An 18,331-nucleotide genomic window follows, 5' to 3' on the forward strand; every position below is an offset into this window, starting at 1 on the left:
AACGCTTTTTGTGAACAAAACAATTGGCTATGCTCTGATTTTTGGCCAATAAAATATCAACTTGGAGAGTGAAGTTTTGTTGTTATAATAGAGGCAGTTCAATTTGGAATTGGAGTTAGAGTCTTGGCCAGTCTCTCTCTCTTTTTACGTGACTGCAAATGTAATGCGATAAATGTCTTTATCTTTGATGTTGTTTTTTGGCCAGAACCAGTTCCCAAATAGCCAAAAGAAAAAAAAAACATAACACAAAAACTGTTTTACCTTTCACCTGAACCACATTCCAAAATATCATAAATTTTATTTTGGAGCAGACTTCAGCTTATTTATTTATTGTTACTTCTTTTACTAATATTTACATTTTTATTTTTAATAACAATTCATTCATTCATAATTGAAATGTCAGTTTTCACCAGCTCTTCCTCCACACATACGCACACACCTTTATCTTTCCCCCACCTGCCATTTCCATTGCCATCATCTGGTGGGGTGCCCACATAAATATTTCAAGTTAATTGCTTCCATTTCGTGTGCCTCTTCGATTGTCAAGCGAAAGTCGTTTTGTATGATTAATGCTAGCTTATGGTAAATACAAAATCAGATCACGATTAATTTACAATTTAATGGCATCGGTACAATAATTCCACATTATCTATTGGTGGGCGATCATTAGTTCAAATACTCTCCATTGAATCCAGAGTTGTTCACATCTAAGCTCATACATTTATACTATGAGTCATCTTAATGATCATCCACTCGGATGTCGTTGAAAGCCTTTCTTCTTAGCCTATTCATCTTGTTATCTGAAGACCCTTCCCTTCGAAAACGGAAAGAACGTTTTGGCCTCTTAATTCGAAGTACTTTCTATTGAAAGGTGTTGATATACTAGTCCAATTCCTTAAGGCCACTCTCTAGAGGTGTATTCCCACTTTTCTACAAGCTCAAGAATGAGATCAGGTCAGTAGTATATACAGAGGGATCTATAGAGATCTATATCTCCGCTTTGAGCTGCTTCACGAGCTTCCAACTGCTTGGTTAACCACCCTCAACTCAATTCGCACACCTTGAATCCGCTTTAGATGTAGTTGAAACCTGCTCAAACGATTCAACTTAAGCTAACCCACAGAAAATGAAATAAATACGAGAGCACATAAATTATAGACATCTCCATGAAAATGGGGCAACGGCAAACGGCAACTGCAATGAAGACAAGAGAAGAAGAAAAAAATTTGCACAAAACGCTTTCAGACAAATTTGAGAATCAGTTGAATGGCGTTCGCACGCCAAACAATTGACAGACGAACCGCAGAGCATCATTGCAGCAGGGTGAGAGGGAGAGGGGCAGGGACAGGTACAGGGACGGGACCTGCTTGTTGCTCAAATCTCTTGTCGTCTGTGTTGAAACTATGACAGTTTCCCATGACGACAGCGACAGACAACCACAAAAGCCGCGACTAAAGCTTGAGAAGAAGGGCTGCGGCAATAGTAATAATAATAACAATAGCCAATGCATTGGCTAGCTAAACGGGCTACTGATTCTACCAACCACTCATCTCCATTTATGTATATCCATTTGCAGAACGACAAACAGCGATTGCCCTCATCGAGTCGTCCGTTTGGAAATGGTGGAGGATTCTCACCCACGCGCACACGCAGCCAAGCTCCTGTCACGACCATTACGGAGGCTGCAGCAACATCCTCCGCGGCTGCTGTGCAACCATATCGTTCGCGTAATCGTTTCCAATCACAGCCATCGTCAACAACAGTTTCGTCAACCACGACGGGAAGTAGTAATGAAGTGAGCAGCAAACGTTACAATCGCTTTGGCAGCAATCGATCGAAGACAACCACATCGACCACACAAAATACTCCATCTGAGCGTCCCAGTTTTGGACGTAAGTCACCTAATCCCCGACGACCGGTGTTCATTAGTCGTGAAGTCAATGAGCCAGTTAGTTTGGTTAGTAAGCGACCTTTCACCTATAATAGTGCCAGATTGAAGCTACCGCGACCCACATCTAGCACCACAAGCACAACAGAGAGTCTGGAAGAAGAGGAACTGGAGGAGGAGGAGGAGGCGGAAGAGCATGAGGGAGAAGAGGAAAGCAGCGAACAGGATGACCATTCAGAGGCTTCTAGTTTGGAGAAACTTCCACTACAAGAGGAAATAACAAGCACCAGCAAATATGAATCATCAACAAGTGCCAGCTTGGAACAGTCGAGTCCCATTATATTGACATCCAATTTCTATCTACCTGATGGTTCGCGATTGGATGCAGCAGCTACCAATACTACCAGTGACAAGGAGCCGGAAAAGAACACTTTGAGTACAGAGGAGGATGCCCAAACGGAATCTCTAGAGACCACTGAGGGTGATAACGATGTGACCACTTTACGTCCAGTCTATGAATACGAATACGTTGGAGAAGATGACGAAGCCACCACTGCAATGCCGCCAAACAATGAATCCACCGAAGAAGAACACCCTGAAGTAGAAAATATAACCACAGAAATGCTTCCAGTAGAAACATCTTCCACATCCACCACAGAGAAACCGAAAGAAACGGAAGACTCACACAACCAAGAAGAGGATTCACAATCGGAATATGATGACGAGGAGGGTAGTGCGGGTGATGATGAATATGAATACGATGAAGAGGATAGCGAGGGAACTGATGAAGAAGATGCCACCAATGAATCAGAGCCGGCTGCCCAGCATGAAGACGATCGTGAAATTATCTCGGTCGTGACCACCAAGAGCGTGGTAAATGGATCTACTGCCTATCCAGCTCCAGTTACCCCAAGTACGAGTACAACAACTCTTGGTGATAGCCAACCAGCTCCCAAGCTAGAAGAAGAGGAACAAAAAACCGAACCTGTTGTGATAAATACCACTCCCTTACCTGAGAATCAGTCCACACCTAATGTAACCGAGAGCTATGTCGTGGTGGCTTCTATTCAAACCAGTCGCAGCATTAATGGAGCTCGTTTCCTACCCTTCCCGGCCATTGAGCAGGAAGAGACAAAGCAAACCCTCTCGGAACTAGAGCGAAAAGTTCACTCCAAGCAACAACAGCAAAAGCCCATGGAGAGTAGTGAAGAACCACCCACCACAACACCCACCACCACGACCACCACTACCAGTTCATCTTCATCCATTGCTTCTGCCTCCGTTTCCGCCTCTGTGGGTGCCTCCACAGAGAGCATTATTGACAAACTGGACCGTGTACAATCGGAGCTGTCCAGTGGCCTACTCTCAGGCAAATATCCAATCATTAGCCAAATGGATGCCTCAACGCCTGCCACCAGCACCACCGTGGGCGCTGGAAGTGGAAAGTTTGTGCCTCATATAAGGAAATTCCAACCAAAGACCACAAGTGCTCCGACAACCACAAGCAGCGGTAGCAAATTGAAAGTCCAGCATTTCGATGAGAGTGAAATGGATGAGCTAGCTGGACTTTTGCCTGTTGGCTTCAAGCCCAAATCCAGCTATAAAAATCGCAAGATTACTACTACGACGACCACCACAACCACCGAGTTGCCCTCTTTGGCGAATCTATCAAAGAAACCGGGACGTAATTCCACAATTAGTCGATCCTTTAAGAATGGTCTTGTAACCGTGCAGGATGTGGCTTTGGCAGGACTTCTCCCCAAGGGCTATAAGCCTCCAAGAACAACACCATCAACAACAAAAAGAACAACGACTGCGAATCCTGATGAAAGCACGGCCCAAACATCTTCAGCTTTGGAAAGCCTGTTCAGTGGCATTAAGTTTGACGACAGCCTGGCTGCCTTGCTGCCTAAGGATTACAAATTAAGCACCACAACGCCACCATCATCAGCTCCAAAGGAAGTCGATGATTTGTCCAAGTTCCTGCCACCTGGATATAAACAGAACAAAAATGTATCCACAACTACAGCCAGATCTCCACCAGTGGCTGTGCCTTTTGATGATCTAAGTAAATTCCTGCCTCCAGGTTATAAGGCACCAAAGGAAAAGAAGGTGGAAGCGGAATCCAAACTACCTTTAGGTGTGACACCAATCAAATTGGATGACTTGAGCGATTTACTGCCACCGGGTTTTAAGTTGAATCAAACTGACAAGGGCAAAGATGAATTGCCCGAGTCCTTGCTGCCACCTGGTTACAAGTCAAAGGGCATTCATCCAGCTTCGACATCGACATCCACAACAACGACCAGCAAACCGGAAAGTACTGAAGCTGCTGCGGGAGAATCAACAGCTTCTGGAGGCGGTCTGAAGGTGGTCTTCCCAAAAGGTTTCCATAAGCGTTTGGGTGCTCATCGTTTGACAACACCGCACACACCTCACGATGTTCCCACTCCCGATGGTGGATCGGCGTCATCCCAGGTGGTCATTAAGAAGGGACCACCGATGCGTGCCACCACAGAGTTCACAGGATGGCCCACACCGCCGACTACTCCATTGTCGATTGACAAACTGAATGCTCAGACCATTAACTTTGAGGATCTTCTAACAGCTAGTGCCAGTAGTACAACAACAACAACTGCAGCTCCGGTCACCACAACTACAACAACAACAACGACACCCAGACCTACAAAACCAGGACATTGCACAGCAGATTGTGATCTGGCTGCAACAATCAAGATCATCGATGGCGTAGCCTGGAAGCCAGAATTACTTGATCACAATACGCTCGAATGGAAGAACCTGGCACATGAGCTAGAGGCACAGGTATGCCCACTTATCTTGGTAATCCTGTAGCAAGTATTAAACTCCCTCTCTCTGATCTTTTCCAGCTAAATGATGTCTATTCTAGTGCCCAACAACTCAACAAATGGTACAAGAAAGTTCGCATTGATAGCTTCAGTAAGGGCAGCGTTCTGGTTGACTACTATGTGGAATTGGCCAATATTACAGAAGATGTGGATACCTTGGAGATTCGACAATTATTCCATGATGCTCTAACCAAACCGACAACGCCAATTCTACCCGACAAAGATGCCCAGGAGAATGAGACGGATAGTGTGGCAGGACCCCAGGAAGAGCATTTGGTTAAAGCCAGCTATCAGATGGGCAAATATATTATAGATCCCGTCGCTACGGATTTCAGTGGTAAATACTTCTAACTAAAAATATTTAGGCTTCGAATCACCTTATATGTATGTATATATTTATCTACTTCAGTCATAGCCAAAAATCTGCAGACAAATGTTGAATATGCTGAAGAAGATCTTCTCATTCCCCAATGGGCCATAGTTGTGATTGTTATTGGCGTGGGATCGTTGGTCTTTGTCATCATCTTTGGAGTCACAGTGGTAAGAATGGGAATATTCATCTTTTTAATTTAATATGTATTACAAAAATTGTTTGTTTTTATCTTTTAGCTCCTTAATCGCCAGAAGAGAGCTAAGAAGGCACCAATTCCTCTGACCAATGATATGCTTAATGAGCTGAAAGTAAATCACATGGGCGGAGTGGATAACTATGGTGTGGATGACTTTTACAACATAGATGACCCTTGGAATGATACCAAGCAGCCCATTAAACCCAAGGTAACTTAGGAACATTAGTAATGAATCAAACTGAAATCTCATTTCTGATTCATTTTCTAGCGCTTTACCAACTCAATGCATGGCAGCAATAGCTCCAACATCTATGACAGCTGGCGATCTACCCGTCATCCTCACAGCAGCAGCGGCGGTGGCGGAGGAGGAGGTGGAGGTGGTGACTATTTCTATGATCAGCAGCCGACGTATTCGCAAAAGGGTGACTCTCTGAAGCGACCACAACTCAACCATCATCATCACCATCATCAGTATCCATCACATCAGCAGCATCAGCAGGCATATGGACACCAATATCCAGATGCCTTTGCCGATGCCCACCAAATGTATAGCTATAACAATCATCCAAACCGAACGCGCTATTCTAGAGATTATGATCCAGACTTTTGAGTCTAGTTCTATTTAGACTCTACATCTACGATATACCTTTTTGAGTAAAAGTATATCAACCCATGCACTAGCTTTAGTAACTTGCGAACGATTTTGTGTGGTAATTTAATAGCATAAAATATATGAGTATTAAGTTGTATCTTTGCTATCGTTTATCGAACTGCTCAAAAAAAAAAAATTATATATCCTTAACTGTACGTGAAGCTAGAGCTGGAGTTGGAACTGTTCTGTTCTGTTCTAAAGTTTTTATTCTCCGCTAAAAACTGCCGAAAAAATAATTAAATGACATTTCCAAAATTTTCATTTTGGAGATGAATAGTCATGCACTTTTAGTTAATCCTAGTTTGTACTTATATTGACAATTTAGATATACGTTCAAAATACATATATACATACCTATATATATATATATATTATAATCGTATAATTTAATCTACTAATGTCTAAAATTAGGCAAAAATAAATACAATTCGAAAACTACAAATGTGTATAAAATTTTTGATTCTCTGCGAATATTCTATAACTATTAAAAAAAAACATGCATTATTTTTATTTTCCTAAAAAAAAATGAAAGCTAACGACATTTATATGAGATCTTGAATGGAATCGTGAATATAAAACCAAAAACAAAAGAATCAAATTCATAAAATCATCAACTACTTTAACAACAGTACAGTTTTGTACTTTTCCAAGAAATTTAGGCAAATATATATATATTTTTTTTTTGTATAAGGCTCATTTTTATTTATTAAATCCATTTTTTTGGGTATTTGGAGCAATGTCCTTGTTATTTGTTGCAGCATCTAAGTATAGATCGATCTGCATTTGTTTTTTCTTTGTTTTTGAATCCTTACAACATTTCATTCACATCCTAGAGCTCTCTAAAGCTAAAAAGTTAACGTTCGATTTGTGTTGTAATGCTTACATTCTTATATTAAAGGGCTTTTTGTTTTGTTTTTTGTTTGTTTTTGTTCAAATCAATAGATTTCACATATGTATATGCATAAGGTAAGTTAAGGGGCAAGAGGGTATTGGAGTATAAGTATTTCAAAAACTACCAATTTAAAAGGACTTTAAAAATTTTCACTAATATCACTTGCTAGAAATTTTCTCTTTTGTCCAATTGTTTCGATTATGAATTTTTAATGTATGTATATGCAGTTTAATGGGCATTTTTAATAACTAATGTAAAGTGAATGTGACTGTAGATAGATTGAATAATATTCTCTTGATTTTATGTCCAGCTAAGAAACTCAATTGTTGTTAACGTAAAATTTCTTTAAATAATTTGCATTTATTTTTAGAGAAAGAAACTAAAAATAGCTACATTAAAGAATTGAGTACTTTTTTTCAAATCAATTTGTTTACATGTTTATAAAATATGCAAATATGTATCGTAGTGTTTGTGTGTGTGTTGTGTGTATGTATATGTGATAATGTGTTCTTATGTGTGTGTTTAAGGACAATTTTAACAATTAATTAATAAAAACTTAGAATTGAGTTCGATTTTCAATTTAATCAAATGTACAAAAACGTAATTAATAAACATTAAAAAATGCATTAAACTAAAACAAAAAGCACATCAAATTGCCGGACCAATGCCACCAATTTTTATAAAATTTGTTGTTCATTTCTTTTCTTTTCTATATGCCTAATTATTAACTATGATATATATGTATATATGTATAAATGTATCGTATGTATAAAGGAGATGGGATTGATGGGTGGATGAGTGTGGGATATAAGTGGGATGAGGGATGGTTAGGATTCAATATTTAAAACTACAATTTATAACAGGGCGTCACAAACATCATCGCTTCACACAAACAAACAGAGGAAGGCCAAAAAAGTTGGACAGTAAAATACAAATAGATATATATAATATATATAATAAATGTAAGTGGTTCGTGTGTATATGCACTTTCAAAATTTTCTCTCATTAACTGCAACAGCATTTTGTGAATAGAATTTTTCTTCGTTTTTACGTTCTTTTAACAAATAAAATACAAATTAATCATTACTTTTTCAGTTTTTTTTTTTTAAATTTTGATTTCAAATCGCTTTGATATATATATGTGTGTGTGTGTGTGTGTGTGTTTGTATATATGTATATATATAAATATGTATATGTATAGAGGGGTGTTGTGTATGAGTCTATGTGTGTGTGTGTGTCTATGCATATACATATGCACATGTGTGGCTTAGTTAGTTCTCTATTCAACAGCAAAGCCACAAGTCTCCTCGACGGCCTGGGTTAGCTTGTCACAGAGTAATTGATAGGTCTCATAGGGCGGTAAGTCGATCCGATTGAAACATGTATGGGCTTTGGGCAAATTTTGCGTCGGCACATCTGCAGTTAGATGTATGGTAAATAATCGTGGTCCCACTGCTCCCGTTGAACCCTGCAATGCTCGAAATCCTTGCAAAGGTACACGCGATGATCCAGTCACAAATTGCAATAAACGTGCCCTCATCTCAGAACTGTACGACTCAACCACCTATACAGTAGAAAAAGAAACTTTTAGGTAAGAGCATAAATTAAAAGTAAATTGTTGTTTATTTTTACCTGCCAGAACCACAACACCTGTGTCGTTTCGTTCGTACAGTGCTTCAGTCTCGTATTGTTTCGCCAATCGTTGACATCAATGCTCGAGATGCCGCCAATGACCAATTCCAGTTCACGTTCATCGAACGGCCGCAACAAATGGCTGGGTATAAGCTCACAAAAACCTACCCAATTAAATTGCAAAGGGAGAGAGAGAGAAATGGGTGTTAATTGCAAATGTCTAGATAGCCAGCGAGACCTTTTCTGAACTCACCTTTTTGCAATGCTAGAAACTGTTGCTCAATGCCGCGCATAAAACGATAATTTACATAGAGTTTCACATACTCTCGCTTATTCTCCTCTGTGACGGGTACGGTCGCACCGCCCGGTTTCAGTTCGTGCACCACCAGTGCTCCAAAGCTATTGTTCTCTACACTAAATGTGGACTCAATAATTCCACTGATATTGCTTTCCCTGTGTGAATTGAAAATTGTAATAGGTATTTCTTGTAAATTTATACATGTGAATTAATTCTTACAGCATCCAAGTGAGACTGCGATGCAGTTCCGGATCGACACCCTCAATGTCACCCAAGGTAATGGGTTTATTTAGAAGCTGTTTATAGAAGGGTGTGGTAAAGCCACCATCCAGACAATGGCCATGGAACACAGCTATGCCCAGAGTCCGGCCAACAAAATGGAAATAAGAGAGATGATCCGGATTGACACCAGAGTCGGGATTTATCTGGAGCGTATAGTGATCGTCGCGACTGTACTGAAACAAGCCATATTGTGGATTTAGCATCTCGCGCGATAGTAGATGCAGCCATTCACGTGCCACGCCGCCATAATCGAGACCCTCCTCGCCCTTGAATTTAACCATCAATCGTTTGCGCATATCCTTGGCCCGCATTTTCATAATCAGTCTGTAGCTCTCCTCAAAGATCTCGTTGCGTGATACCTCCAGTCGACAATGGCCCGACTGGGGCTGCATTGTCTGCAGTTCGGTGCGTAGGGCGCGTAATTTACCAACCAAATCTCTACGATATTTTGGCAGGAGATCAGCGCCCTCAAGTAGGCCCTGTGGTAGATCAGGAACAATACGATGGGGCGTTGGTGTGGACATGATTGTCGTCGTCATTGCTGTCGGTGCTATGGGTGTCACGGCTGCAGTCGGCTGCGTTGGAGTTTGTGCGGGAGTGGCTGGTGTCTGCGCTGGGGTTGGTGCTCCTGGTGGTGCTGCTGCTGCTGCTGATGATGGGGGGTATTGTTCCTCCTCGTCGTATTCTTTGCAATATGCTACCACTTAGACGAGGATCTGTGAATTGAGTAGTCCGATTGTTATGATCCACAAAATACACTCGCCCCGAGGCCGTTTTCCTCTGTTCCCAGCCACTTGGCAGCGGACCAATTGCGTCCAACGGCAGATGCTGCGTATCGAAATCTCGTGGAATTCTCGGATCATGCCATGTGGAGACACCAGTGGGTATGTGATAAAAATACACTTGTCCCTGTTGCGTTGTTCGCATTTCATAGCCCGGCGGCAAGTCCAGAAATGGACGAGCTGCCTGATTAGCAGCTGCAATTGCTGCTGAGGAGGCATATCTTTGACCCGACCCGCCACCAGTGCTGCTGCCGCCGTTGCCATTGCCTCTGGTACCGCGTGACGAGCGTCTTCTTGTCGATGACGCATCCTCACCAGCTTGCCGGGAACTGCGTCTCTGGGAGCGCTGACCAACAACCCCAGCCGACGCGGGGGGTGGAGCAGCAGTAGTAGTTGTGGATCTGCCTGCAGTCTGGCCACTGCTACTGCTATTGGCATTGGGACTATGGACATTTCGATTTGTTGTCGTTGTCGGCGTCCCTGGTCCCGCTGGCGGAGGAGAACGTTCATTTGTTGCTGTTGGACTTTGACTTTGTGTGTGCCTGGGTGGCGTCGTTGTTGGCGTTGTGGTTGTTGTTACTGCTGCTATTGATGATGGTGGAGCCGCTGATGGTGTGTTTGCAGCTGTTGTTGTTGTCGTGGTCTCATCCTGCGCCCAACCATTACTTGCACTTTGCGGCTGCGCCGCCTGACCACTCTGGTTGGCATTTCCATTCACATAGTTCTGCTGGCCTGTGGGCGAGATGGCCTCACCACCGACTCCATGACCATTCATTCCCTGATGCTTTGGCGTTTTCACATGATTGTCATTATTGTGCAATCGACTACTGCCCGTGGTACTGGTGGCGCTAGTATTATTGGTTGCATTGCTGGTGCTAATGGTCAGTGCTGGCTCATTGCTGGGACGTGGTTCCAAGGTGCTGCGACTATTTGAGGAAGGTTTTTTTCCTGGTGTTGCCGCTGCTGTAGATGACGGGCTGGTGTTTTCTTTGCCCACACTCGACAGTATTTCCGTCGAATGACGCCGCTCATCTGCGGCTGCTGTTGTGTCGCGATTACGATTACCAGCACCTCCGTAACCACCGTGGCCATTCAAAAGATTTGTGCAGGTGGTAGATCTCGTTGGTCCAGCCGGTGGCTGTCTATCATTATTCCCGTTACGCTGTTGCGGTGATGTCGTTCGCCTCGGTCGGTCCCACTGCGTGGATTTGGTGGCATGATTCACATAATAGAAGCGACCATTGTCCGTTCGCCGCTCCTCCCAACCCTCTGGCAAATTATTATCCTCCGATGAATCATCCTCAGACGGTCCCCTTACATCCCCGCTTGGTCCAACTATTGCCAAGGGATTTCCACTGCATGGTCCATCTTTTGGCAATAGCGATATAATTATCTGTCCTCGCACCAGCTCATCATCATCCGCCGACAGTTTGCCCAAATCCAAACGTTGAACTAAAAACAAAACAAAAAACATTAGAAATGTGTTTTTTTCTGCAAGCCAATCTACTTACATCCTGCTCCCTTTAGGCTTTGAATGGTCACCGCTGGTATCCTAACACATCCAAGGAAACCGCTTCCTTTGTGAATTTTACGTTGATTCCATACGGTTATTGTGATGGCATCGCCACGACCCAAAAACAAATCGTAGTGTGCATTCCATTTGGGATCTAAAGAAGATTTACTTATCTCCGTTGAATACACCTGGCCAGTGCCGTCCACTTGAACTTTGGCAAACGGATCGGGCAAGCCTGTAAAAAATAAAACACAAAAAGAGAAACATATTATTGCAAATTATTTTCAAATTAATTTAATTTAAATGGGGATTCGTGTGGAAAATTGGTTCCTGCTGGGTAATATAAACAAGGTTTGGCTATCCAATTCAGTCATAGCTAACATGATGTTCGTCAAGTTCATGGTACCTTTTTTGTTCCTGCTTTACTGCAGTCAATTGCCCTTTAGTGGCTCACAAAAACCTCTTCGACCCCGCCCGGGATTCCCAGATCGTTTGGCCATAAATCCACGTTACCTAACAACAACAACAACAACCCCAGCAATAACATCATCTACCTCAACCTATAACGAGATCATCGTCACAACAGATGCTTAACAAAAAAAAAAAAAATCACATTCTTAAAAGTTTTCCCCGTCGCTGCTCGCTTATCACATCTCTCTCGTCAGGGTGGTATAAATAAATGTGTAAATCACTTCGAAGTCCACAAAACAATTTCAACATGAGTCCAATTCGCAACTGGCTTCATCTGCTGGCACTTCTCGCAGTAATCGCCACCTTTGTCCTGGGCACCCCGTTCGATGAGCGACGTAGAAGGCCTTGGAACCCACAGCAAGGACATGGAGTACCTAATATACCCCACACACCACCATTCAATCCCCATGGCTAAGACAAATTTGTTAAAAACCTTAATTTCTCTGTTATAAATAAATAATGTAAACAACATTTCACTCAAATAAGTATATCAAAGAACCAAAGGGAAATGAGCAAGCCTCTGGCGCTAGCAAATCAAATCGTTATCGTCTTGCTGATATATGTACCTATATAGAAGAAAATATATAATATAAAAGCATTTTGACAACTTAAGCGCCTGGCAATTCCAAGTTACTTAAACAATTAGCAACTATCAACTGTTGTTGGAAAAAATAAAAAATACTGCTGGACTTAATGTGTCACTGACTCATCTCACTGACACTCTTTTTTTGGGTACAATTCGGTAATTTGACACCATGGTCTTCTTTGTCGCAAACCCACAGCTGTTGATTGATTTTATGCTACAGCAAACACAAGGCAAAGAAGAACCAAGTGATACCAGACAGTGAAAATTTCCATAAAGGACATTTGTATGTTGTGCAAGGCAATTGTATGCCTCTTGAGACAAAAGAAATTATCAAAATTCCAGGAATTTAACTCAAGAACTATCACAAGATGTAGGTCTAGTAAAATCATAATTTCCAAATCCTTAGTTTGGTTTTAAGGAACATGTTAACTAACGAAAATATATTTTGCTGATATATTTTTTAGCAAAAGCTTCGATTTTAAAGAATCTGAAATGTGGGACTATTGGATTTATCGAAAATACTTTTATATGCCTTCAAAACAGTGGCGTATCCTTGAGGAAATAAGTTACATTTTCCAAAGAATGCAATGTATACGACCCATAAAATGACCAAAAATCAACAACAAAGTTTAAGAAAACTGATCCGATTGAGAGAAAGTTACTACAAATTAGTTAACATTTGGACTAAGATTAAAGATAAGAAATATTCTATATACAGAGCATACACCGGAGCACTAAATAAAGAGACATGGCGTAAAGCTTTAGAAAATGAACATAATAAGAATTGTTTTGGTTTTTTTTTTTTTTTCATCTTCCTCCTCAGTCTCGAGTTTCCTACCCACAGAGCAATGCATTGCATTTTGTGATGCCCGTGTAATGGCTTAAGTGCATAAAAAGTAAGTAGAATAAAGTAAGCTTCGACAGAAAAAAAAACCATCGACCACATGTCGTTCAACCCTATTTGGCTTAACGCTACGTGGCACAATTTCGTGCCCCAGTCGACGACGCGCGTCGCTCTTGGAAGGAAATTAACGACTGGCTGCACTTTCACTCGTTGCCGTCCGTCGCCACAAACGGAAGTCAGTGTTGCATGAAGAGAAGGGTTTCCCCCTGTTACTCTATCACATATTTCTTTTTTCTTTTTTTTTACTATACATACACACATATCAGAAATAAATATATAATGTAAAGTGACAATAACTAGGAAACGGCAGCGGCAGCTTCAGCCTTATCGCAAGCTTCACGCTCCTTCATACGTTCCTCGATTAGTGGGCGAAAGTGGCGTATAAGACCCTGTGGTGGCCATGAGGCTCCATCGCCCAGAGCGCAAATAGTATGACCCTCAATTTGTTTGGTGATTTCCCATAGCATATCAATCTCACTGGGTTTGGCCTGTCCTGTGGCAAAACGTTGCATGATCATATTAACCCAATGTAAACCCTCGCGACAGGGTGTACACTGGCCACAGCTCTCGTGCTCGTAGAAGGCAGCAAGTCGTGCGATTGCCTTAATAATGTCCGTTTGCTTGTTCATCACTATAATGGCGCCAGTGCCCATGGATGAGCGAACAGCCATGAGTCCGTCAAAATCATGAATTGCTGTGCTGGCCGATTCCTTAGGGATGCAGGGTGTAGATGATCCCCCTGGGATAATGGCCAAAAGATTGTCCCAACCGCCCAAGACTCCACCAGCATGTCTCTCGATAATTTCACGTGTCGGCATTGATAGCTCCTCTTCAACGGTGCACGGGTTCTTAACATGACCGGATATGTTAAAAAGTTTAGTACCCGAGTTTCGTGTGCGTCCAAAGCTGGCAAACCATTTGCCACCGCGGCGACAGATTGTCGGAGAAACGGCTACCGTTTCGACATTCGTCACAGTGGAGGGGCAACCAAACACCCCCACATCCGCCGGAAACGGAGGTTTATTGCGTGGCTTGCCCGCCTTTCCCTCGAGTGATTCAATGAGAGAAGTCTCTTCGCCGCAAACATAGGCGCCAGCACCACGATGTACATAAAGATCGAAATCGAATCCCGATCCACAAGCATTTTTACCCAGGAAACCTGCCTTGTAGGCCTCGGTGATGGCATATTGCAAATTGCAGCACTCGTTGTAGAATTCGCCCCGGATATAGATGAATCCAGTATGGGCTTCCATGGCACGGCCAGCTATTAGACAACCCTCGACTAATTTATGAGGTTCATGGCGTAAAATATCGCGATCCTTACAAGTGCCCGGTTCTCCTTCATCGGCATTGACCAGCAAAAATTTAGGCCTTCCATCTGGCGGCTTGTTCATAAAGGACCACTTAAGACCACTGGGAAAACCAGCACCACCACGCCCACGCAAACCCGACGTCTTGATTTCGTTGATAATCCACAAGTGACCTTTCTCGAGAATCTCTTTGGTCTTGTACCAATCACCACGTTTTTGAGCGCCTTTTAAACGCCAATCGTGGCGACCATAAAGATTGCTAAAGATACGATCTGCATCGGCTAGCGGCCCAAACTTGGTTTTGGTCTGCGGTGGTGGAGTCCCAGGTGGTGGCGTCTTGGGTGGAGGTGGTGGCTTAACTCCCTTGGCATGCTTTGGAGGCCCAACCGTCCTTGGGGGATCGACTTTGGGTGGACCTCCACTTTTGGGTGGATCTCCCTTGGGGGGGGCCACCACCTTTTGGAGCATCTCCAGCGGGAGGATTTCCTTTTGGAGGGCCACTTTTGGTAGAAGCTTGCTTAGATATCATAACACCATTCATCCCATGTATTAAAGACTGTGCAGAAATCTGAGTACTTTTCCAAGCATCTTTTGCTAAACGCATTGCATTTGGTTGGGCCAAATTTAATCCAGTCATCCAAATCCGATGTGTTGGCATTTGTCCAAGATATGGTATATTGTAGATTGACCTCCCCAAATGCGCACCAATAATTATTCTATTCATTTTAATTATTTCTATTTAAGAGGAGCTCTTGTTACTAATCTAAAAATCTTACACGAAATAAGAAATAAGGAAAATCCTAGGCATGCTTTTCTGAATTATTAAAAGTAACTAACACAATCGGAGAAACCCAAAACTTTAGTCATACCAAACTTTAGTCCCCCTGGTCAAATTTAAGTCATATGTTTATGTATTAGTGGTACAATTTATATCTAGGTCGAGGGGTCTGGGCGATAAAATATACAACAACTAAAAAATCCTGATTACTACCAACAAACAGGCAAACATTCGTACTCAATTTTGGGTTTCCCCATTGATGATACATACCACATATGTATGTATAGGCACATGAATAGTAAGTTTTATATATGTATATATTATACACACATGTGTGTATAAAAAACTTTTTCAAATCTAATCAGAACTGTCGATAAATGCGACGAACAAAAAAAAAAAACAAAAACTTTATTGCAAAATAAAAGGGAAAGAAAAAAAGAAGTACAAATGGAAAAGAAGAACCCATACCATAAACTTATTTGCATTGGCATAACAAAAAAGTTGACTCAACGAAAGAAACTAACAATGAGATGAAAGCAAATAGGTGAGAACAAAATATGAAAGAAAAGATTAATAATTGGAAAGACCACGTCCTTGCATTGAAAAGAAAATTTTGCTATAACAAAGACAATTAAGAATCTAGCAGAGAAACAAATCAATACTTTAATTTAAAAAAAAGAATGCTCTATCAACATTTTGTTTTGATTCCTATTATGTATTTATATAAATATTTTTTTATTAATAAACAAATCTATTCAAAGAAACTTTTGTCAATTGAGACTGATTTCGGATCGTCTAACCTGATTATTAATGAGATAACAGAGAAGAGACTTTAGTTAGAAAGACATAACGATTCGATTGTTGTTTATGTGTCTCTTTAAATGGAAGTACACATCTATACTAGTTATGTACATACAATAGTCGGCGAATTCATAAAAACGCGTGATTTAAAGTGCAACGAGGTGTAAAAAAAAACATTGTACGAGAAATAAATAAATTATGCCTCTATCCATTCGTCTGTCTATTTGTCGGTCCGCCCCTTCTATAAATGTACATATGTACATATATTTTTTTGTGTGTGTTTGGGTGAGTGAGTGAGCCGCAATGAAAGCAAATTAGTAATAATCACTTTTGTTATATATCTAAACAACACAAAAACAAAAAAAAAAACACTTTTGCTTGATTTGGCCTAGCAACGAATGGTTAATTTTTTTTTTTTGGATAGAAAATGAAAGTTAGACGAAAAGGAAATGCTAAATTTAGACATGGAAAATTATAGAATTGCTAGCAATATTTGTTTTCTTTTTTTAAGACAAACGATGGGCGAATTTGAAATGTATATAATTTATTTTCATTTAGCAAATACTCACGAAATAAATCCTTGCGGGCCAAGTTTCTAGCACACAATACTGCAAAAGAAATAATTTATTTTAAACACTTAATTAATTGTGTAATTTAGGATTTAAAACTTACTCGTTATGCGAACTTTGTGTGTACCATTGCGACGTGGATAATCCAATTTATTCATAATTTCAGACTTTTCAGAATTTTATATAAATTTGATATTGATTGTTATCGATTGTTGTTGCTATTATTATTGTTATTATTATTATTGGTTGTCAATATTACATCGATTATCATCGATTATTGTTTTTGTTTATTTGATTTAGCTGGAACATTTTTGTTGGTTGGCTGCTGCTGCTTTTATTGAACTGATTTGTTGATGTTGTTGAAGGAGGTAGAAAAAAATAATATCATTGCCAAAGGTAGCAGCAGCAATTTTTGTTGTTGTTGTTTTTGTTGGTGGTGGTGTTGCAGTTGTTGGTGTTGCTGTTATTATAGCCTTGACTGTTGTTGCTGTGTGTCATTGTTTGCCCACTTATACAATTAAATAACTTAATTGCAACTACTACATATGTATGTATTTTGAGTTGGTTATTTACAGGCTGGAATTTGAAAAGGCAAAAGCAAAAAAAAAAAGAAACTGATTAATTATTAAATATAAATGATAAGCAATATTCTTGATGAGAGTAGAAGTAGTTATGTATGCATGTAAGTGTGTGTGGGTGTGAAAATATGAATGAATGAATTGTTGTTAAATAAAGACGCGCGGATGTTTTGCAAAAATTTGTAGCTTATAAAGGAATAAATGATAATAATGGAAAAAGACAAATAGAGAGTTTGAGGCTGAGGAAGAGAAGCTGCATCTACCTTTGGTCCTCCCTTGACTGGGCAGGTAGCAAACAAAAAAATGCATTGAAAACTCACCGGAAATTGTTTTGCTTTCAAAAACATTTCACACGCACATGTCGCACTCACAAACACACCCACGCACATGCATACACTCACATACACACATCGCAGCAGCATACACTATGCACATACACACAGGGAGATCAAATGCTCTCACGCATACTGCGACGCCAGTTTTATTTCTATTATTTTTTTCCTCTTTTCCATTTATTATTTTACAAATTGTATTAAATTATATTCCACTAGGCGTTTAATTAACTTTAATTTATCTGATGCCTGCTGCTCCCTTTGCTTTTGCACTTGTATTTTATTTTTTGTTGTATATGTATGTGTATGGTATGTGTGTAGCTACAGAAATTCGCAATAGTTATTAAGACACACACGTTTTATCTATTTGTTATAAACTATACATACACATGGAGGGAGCTGTGAACATATATTCTACATATATGTATTTTGCTCTATTTCAGCTCGTTTGAAATAAAAATATAAAATTATTTTCGTTTCCTACGCGCACACACACACGGCGAAGCGAACACATCGATGCAGAAATTTCATATCGATAATAGGCTGGAATATCGACGGGGCTGCACTCACAATATCGGTATCGATAACGCAGCCCTTAATTTGCAATACGGATCGGTGGCGCCAGAA

At 40.8% G+C, this 18,331-nt stretch overlaps 4 protein-coding genes across 4 annotated transcripts in view; 2 read left to right on the plus strand and 2 right to left on the minus strand.

Annotated features, from left to right (window-relative positions):
- LOC137577068 (uncharacterized) overlaps positions 1-6,225 on the plus strand; it is a 53,059-nt gene extending 46,834 nt beyond the window's left edge. The window contains exons 4-8 of the mRNA XM_068290447.1: positions 1,577-4,711; positions 4,777-5,092; positions 5,165-5,295; positions 5,365-5,532; positions 5,593-6,225. Coding sequence (XP_068146548.1) covers positions 1,577-4,711; positions 4,777-5,092; positions 5,165-5,295; positions 5,365-5,532; positions 5,593-5,934 — 4,092 coding nt within the window. The 3' untranslated portion in view covers positions 5,935-6,225. The remainder of the gene's footprint in view (positions 1-1,576; positions 4,712-4,776; positions 5,093-5,164; positions 5,296-5,364; positions 5,533-5,592) is intronic.
- A 983-nt stretch (positions 6,226-7,208) lies between these two features.
- Smurf (SMAD specific E3 ubiquitin protein ligase) lies at positions 7,209-18,234 on the minus strand. The gene is given in 9 exon segments (XM_068288686.1): positions 7,209-8,432; positions 8,501-8,664; positions 8,754-8,953; positions 9,018-9,748; positions 9,750-11,314; positions 11,374-11,610; positions 16,795-16,833; positions 16,898-17,370; positions 18,092-18,234. Coding segments are annotated over 8 exon segments (3,276 nt in total). The 5' UTR covers positions 16,953-17,370; positions 18,092-18,234; the 3' UTR covers positions 7,209-8,147.
- LOC137575913 (uncharacterized) lies at positions 12,055-12,317 on the plus strand. The gene has a single exon (XM_068288687.1). The coding sequence runs from the start codon at positions 12,055-12,057 to the stop codon at positions 12,259-12,261; it is 207 nt and encodes a 68-aa protein (XP_068144788.1). The 3' UTR covers positions 12,262-12,317.
- ND-51L1 (NADH dehydrogenase (ubiquinone) 51 kDa subunit-like 1) lies at positions 13,572-15,427 on the minus strand. The gene has a single exon (XM_068290302.1). The coding sequence runs from the start codon at positions 15,112-15,114 to the stop codon at positions 13,633-13,635; it is 1,482 nt and encodes a 493-aa protein (XP_068146403.1). The 5' UTR covers positions 15,115-15,427; the 3' UTR covers positions 13,572-13,632.
- Positions 18,235-18,331: the final 97 nt, after the last annotated feature.

This window comes from Drosophila tropicalis, unplaced genomic scaffold (genome assembly GCF_018151085.1).
Source record: "Drosophila tropicalis isolate 14030-0801.00 unplaced genomic scaffold, ASM1815108v1 contig_593, whole genome shotgun sequence".
NCBI lineage: Eukaryota > Metazoa > Arthropoda > Insecta > Diptera > Drosophilidae > Drosophila > Drosophila tropicalis.

Bases quoted from the DNA above. Each gene is read 5' to 3' on its own strand.
- LOC137575913 (XM_068288687.1), top strand. From the start codon at position 12,055: ATGTGTAAATCACTTCGAAGTCCACAAAACAATTTCAACATGAGTCCA.
- ND-51L1 (XM_068290302.1), bottom strand. From the start codon at position 15,114: ATGCTCCAAAAGGTGGTGGCCCCCCCCAAGGGAGATCCACCCAAAAGT.